We start from the raw sequence: 5,831 nt of genomic DNA on the forward strand, positions 1-5,831 counted from the left end.
GTCTTTCAGAGAAACGTTTTATACTTCTTGCTGATTTTGAACACCTCACCCTAGCCGTGCATTTAAGTGAGATACTGTGAGTTAACTGTACCTTAAAGAGATCAGCATATGGATGACTGACGACTAGAATAGAAACAAAACAAACCCCCAGAATTATAAAAGATCGGAATAGTCGGCCAAGGATGCCTGGGCTAGGTCCTTTTCGAAAGGGTTGCCAAGAGCACGCTCGGTCCCTCCTCAGTTATTTTTCACTCCACTACCTCTGACTGGATGCATCACCAGTGCAAGAAAATTCGGGAAGCATCTGCTGCAAGCAACCTCTGGACCTCCAAGGAAAAGGAGGCCTTTCTTGCTAGGAAAAGTCTCCAGCGTTTTTTAGGGTGGGTCCCCTCTTCCTCCGAAGCTCGTGAGGCTCCCCTCCCCGTGCGCGCCTCCTTCCTCCTGGCAGAGGCTCCCGCAGCTGCTCCGGCCGGCCAGGGTAGCCGGGATGACGCTAGGAGGTTGCCAACGCCAAACAGTGCGCAAACTCGGCGGCGCGCTCCGGACTCTCCACTCGCCAAAACCTGCTCTCAAGTGAAAAGGGGTGGGAGGAGGAGTGTGAGGGGGGCGGAGGGGATCCTGTTTAATTCGCGGTCCTGGGGGTGTGGGAGCGGAAGGAGGCTCCGCGGGGCCCTCCTCCCTCCTGGAGTCCTGGGCTCCACCTCCTCCTCGTGGCCCCAGATATACACACACTCAGCCGCGGCTGGACATGCACACCCAGCGCCGGCTCCGGGCGCGTGCACACGCAGGTAGCGACACTCACCTGAGCCCGTGCACAGGGCGCCTGTCGCCTCGGGAGCGGCGGACTGGCGGCCTGGGCCGCGGAGGGGCCCCCTGTGCTGCGGGACTGCGGGAATCGGGAGCAGCCCCAGCGCGGACCTGCGAACTGAGGTGATGGCGCGTCTTCCTTAAATCCCTCCCCCACCCCGCACCTCCTCCTCCTAGGCTCTCGCCGGGGAAGCCAGGAGAGAGGGGCCCCGGGCGCGGAGCACACGCAGGCGCACGCCCCGAGGCGAGCGCGCCGAGAGGGGCGCCGCGGTGCCGGCGCAGGAAACTTGGGCGAAGTTAGTTGCAAGTCCCGGGCGGAGGCCCAGAGGACCGAGGAGGGGACGCGGCCGGTGCTGGGCCCGCCGCGCTGCCCGGAAGCCGGGCCGCGCTCCACGCCCGGTGCGCTCCGGGAGCCCGAGTCGGCCGGAGAGCCAGGAGGGGCTTGGAGCGAGCGGAGCCGGCATGGCTCGAGGGACAGCGAGACGCGGCGCTTCGGCGAGCCACGAGGATTTCCTTTGAGGCCCGGAGATCCTAGGCTCGCTCAAGTCTCAACCAACCTCCTTCCCCGACCGGCAGCCGGAGAGGAAGACCCACGAGGCAGGTCCCCCCGCAAAACCCCAGCTCATTAGGGGGGGTTCCCGTCAGCGCGCCCTGCCTGCCCCGAGTGAGGAAGACCGGCTGGTGCTGCAGTATTTGTATTTATATCCATTGCTGCGCTCTGCGTTCCCTTGGTGCGCCCGGACCCTCCTCCGTCTCCCCCCTCCTCTCCCTCCTCCGGGGCCACCTCCCCTCCTCCCCCCACCCCCATCTGCTACTGTCAAATGAGAAAGTCACCGAGGAGAACCCAAACACTCCAGCCGCCGAGAGCCCCCTTTGGCACTTGGCAGCGCGCGGCGGCTGACTCCTCTGCTCAACCTGGTGGAGCCTCCGCGACGCAAGTTTCCCGGCTGCTGTGCCTTTAACAGAGAAAAGACCGAGGACGGGGAGAGCGCTGCCCGGTGGCGGCTACCTGCGGGGAGTTCGCGAGCGAACGCAACTGGAGAGGAAGGACAAAAAGAAAGCAAAGGGCAGACTGCCCCCGTGGGGTGGGGACACCGCCGAGAAGTTATCGCGCCCCGGAGAGGATTTTCCCGAGCGCCTGGCCGGAGAGAGCAGGGCGGCCAGGGGAGCGGCGCGGCCCGGGGCTGGTCCCCCGGCCCCCTCCTCCCGGACGGGAGCGACGCCGGGGTGCGAAGTGGGGCGCGGCGAGCGCGGCGGGCCGATAGGGTCCCCGCGGACGGCCAACATTGATTTCCTCCGGGCCGACAGCGACGGCGCGGGCGGCGGCGGCGGCGGGCTGCAGCCGCGGCACGGCGAGATCATGTCCAAGCCGGTGGACCACGTCAAGCGGCCCATGAATGCCTTCATGGTCTGGTCGCGGGCTCAGCGGCGCAAGATGGCCCAGGAGAACCCCAAGATGCACAACTCGGAGATCAGCAAGCGCCTGGGCGCCGAGTGGAAGCTGCTCACCGAATCGGAGAAGCGGCCGTTCATCGACGAGGCGAAGCGCCTGCGCGCCATGCACATGAAGGAGCACCCAGACTACAAGTATCGGCCGAGGCGCAAGCCCAAGACGCTGCTCAAGAAGGACAAGTTCGCCTTCCCTGTGCCCTACGGCCTGGGCGGCGTGACCGACGCCGAGCACCCGGCACTCAAGGCGGGCGCCGGGCTGCACGCGGGCGCGGGTGGCGGCCTGGTGCCCGAGTCGCTCCTCGCCAACCCCGAGAAGGCGGCCGCCGCCGCCGCCGCGGCTGCCGCCCGCGTCTTCTTCCCGCAGTCGGCCGCCGCCGCCGCCGCAGCCGCCGCCGCCGCCGCCGGCAGCCCCTACTCGCTGCTCGACCTGGGCTCCAAGATGGCAGAGATCTCGTCCTCCTCGTCCGGCCTCCCGTACGCGTCGTCGCTGGGCTACCCGACCGCGGGCGCGGGCGCCTTCCACGGCGCGGCGGCGGCGGCTGCAGCAGCGGCCGCGGCCGCCGGGGGGCACACGCACTCGCACCCCAGCCCGGGCAACCCGGGCTATATGATCCCGTGCAACTGCAGCGCGTGGCCCAGCCCCGGGTTGCAGCCGCCGCTCGCCTACATCCTACTGCCCGGCATGGGCAAGCCTCAACTGGACCCCTACCCCGCGGCCTACGCCGCCGCGCTATGACCCCGCGGGGCCGCCTCGCGAGGACCGGTGTGCACACGTGTACATATGTATAGGTACGAGCTCTGCGGCCTCCCCGAGCGCCCTCCCGCGACGGGGGCCCCGGTTTGTATGTACATAAGATGTATAGGTGCCAGGCGTAGGCAGAGAGGCCAGTCCGGGCGCGAGTGGCCGAGCGCGCGAGTGCGCGGGCGAGTGTGCGTGTGAATTCACAGGGTCATTTCAGACCTGCACCCCGGCAGACAACTTTAAAGAGGGCAGTTGTATCTCGCAGCAGTTGATGTTTGCTTTGCACTTCGGAACCTGTTGCGTTATGGCCCACAGAGGTGGAGGAGTAACTTTTTGATATGTTGGGCTTTCCAGCTTTCTTTGTTGGAAGTTTATTGTCGGTTTTGTTTTTGTTTCCCATTATCTTTCTTTTATTGTTATTATTCTTTTCTCCTGGTCGCTGTTGCATGCACTCTGTTCAAATGTTGGGTCTGAAATGGTTGGCACAAGGGAAAAGCTGATCTGTGTCATTAGTTTCTCGGAGCGGGATGGCTCTGAACAGCCTTGCTCCCTATTTGTACCATTTGAACTTTGCAAAATCTCTGTTCTCTCAAGCAGAACCCCCAGGCCGGATCCATTCTTGACCAGTGACCGGCTCGAATCTGGCCTTTTGTGTGTGAGATGATCACGGTTTCTTTTGTTTATCATAGCATATGCAAATCAGAGCAAGAGCTCTTTCTCGAGAGCAAGGACGGCAAACAAGAAATATGTGTGAGATGAAAAGTTGTCAATTGGATTTTCTCCCTTAAAAAACAAACAAACAAAAAATCGCTAGAAGTCTCCCTGAGTCCACTCGCTTGGATTTTTGACACAGTTTACACAGAAAGAGAAAAGGCATTATTCCTATTTTCCCCTTATGACTTGAGTTTCACTTTAAGATTGTAAATGTGTATATGTCCTTGAAAACATTAAGTCTGAAAATGTGTTATTTGCGTTGCCCTAAATCTGGGTCGGTTTTAGACTCTAAAACATTTTGAACAAATGTCAAAGTTAACTTTTAAAAATTGCGGGACTATTTCAGAACCGCAATTTTATCTAAGATTAAATCAGACTTTTTTTGTCTGAGTGGTAATTATATATTTATTATTTAGCAAAACAAAACAAAAACCAGAATTGTTTTGACAGATGCCTCTCTGTTTCAGCTAGCATTTCTCCAACTCAAACCGTTTAAATGTGTTTTGGAGTTCCCTCCCTAACTAGCTTATTTTTTAGATCACCTGCAATTCATTTGCAAATTATGATAAAACACATTTTAGAGAAAAGAACCTCAATTGTAGCTTTTTTTCTTTTTAAATGTATATATTTTGACTAATGTTTGTGAATGAAGTTGGCTAACATGTATTTAGTTTCATTTTGGCTTTATGTAATATAAAGTTTTAAAAAGTTTAAGTATTGGTTTTAACCTTTATGTGTAAATGGTTTTCTTGTGTGATCTTCTAATTTAATATTAGACGTCTAAGCTATATCTGTAAATTAGAATCCGACTATCACTCTGTTCATTTTTTTTGAACAAAGAGTTTAAATAAAGCCTGAACCAGGGAAAAGAGAAAATCCTTTATTTCTTGTTGAGTTCCTAACAAGATTTTTATCTGAATTGCCCTTACGTGCCTGGTCCAGGTGAAGTGTAAGGTATCCTCCAAAGGCAGCCTTTGTTTCACTTTTGAATAGATTTACTAGGAAATCTAAATCAAGCCATTGTTATTCAGAGCCAAAAACCTGATTTATCACATTTTTAATCGTGAATAGGAAAGAAGATAAAAAACAAAACAAAACCAAGTAGTTGTATTATCTTGGGGGGGGCGGGGGGCAGGGAAGGCATTCATGAACCAGTAGAACAGAGCCCATTGAAAACATCCAGACCGTTTAAAGCATTTCACTAGTTTCCAGTAACATTTTAAGAGGAGAAAGTTGCCTGACCACTTTATCCTGTTAGTTGGAGAGCTCCACCGCTTAAATCAGTGTAATTTGTTCGTGTATCTTTGGCATATTCCTTATTTACACCTTAAAAGTTTAGTTGTAAGGATAATCACTGCTAACGACATTTTACAACTTTGGGCCTCTTTAAGGCTTTATTCTGTCATGCTAGTGGCATTAAAATAGAAATATAACAAATTCTAATGGAGAGGGTTGAATTTCCAAGGCTGGACAAGTTTCCACTGGAGAAAGGTTTGAAATCGTGAAGGATTTTAATATTAGAAAAGAAATTATAGGGCGCCAGGAAGAATATCAGAGAAAAAAAATTAACTGTAGGGACACCTTTATTTTCGCCCCACCAAGATAGAAATTCTCAAGATACAAGACTCAACTAGTCCTAAACTAGTTTCTCTACCGACAGAGACCGTCTCTGGAGCTCCACGTCTTTATAAGCGATCCAACTCTTTAAAGTCATTGTTTTTCCCCAACGGAATAATATTTTAAGAACCATGAAAAGTTTTGGAAATGTGAAAAATAGGCTCTGCTGGTTTGACCCTGATTCACTAATTAAAACGATCCCTCTCCTGTTATTCCCCGAGCTCTTTGCAATATTATAAGTTAATTCATATGGTTCTGAGCGATTATGCAAAACTAATTTGGACTGTCCAGGGGTAATTATCCCTGACACGGTTAATTAAATCCTTTCAAGGCTTCGTCTTTCCCTTTTGTAGCAGCCCATCACTTCTCAACACGGAACTTCCTGCGGCTCGCTGGAAATCACCCCAGTCCTAAATCTTAGTCACCTCCCAGAGCCTTCCAGCTCGGCCCCGCCGGCCGAAGATTCCCCGCCCCCTCCCGTCCCCTCCCCTTTCCCTAA

The 5,831-nt window shown here is 54.3% G+C and overlaps 1 protein-coding gene across 1 annotated transcript; it reads left to right on the forward strand.

Moving 5' to 3' along the window:
• Positions 1 to 1,346: 1,346 nt before the first annotated feature.
• SOX21 (SRY-box transcription factor 21) lies at positions 1,347 to 4,591 on the forward strand. The gene has a single exon (XM_033435141.2). It carries the CDS (start codon positions 2,168 to 2,170, stop codon positions 2,993 to 2,995), a length of 828 nt encoding a protein of 275 aa, XP_033291032.1. The 5' UTR covers positions 1,347 to 2,167; the 3' UTR covers positions 2,996 to 4,591.
• Positions 4,592 to 5,831: the final 1,240 nt, after the last annotated feature.

The sequence above is a fragment of the Orcinus orca genome, chromosome 18, assembly GCF_937001465.1.
Source record: "Orcinus orca chromosome 18, mOrcOrc1.1, whole genome shotgun sequence".
In the NCBI taxonomy this organism is placed as follows: Eukaryota; Metazoa; Chordata; class Mammalia; order Artiodactyla; family Delphinidae; genus Orcinus; species Orcinus orca.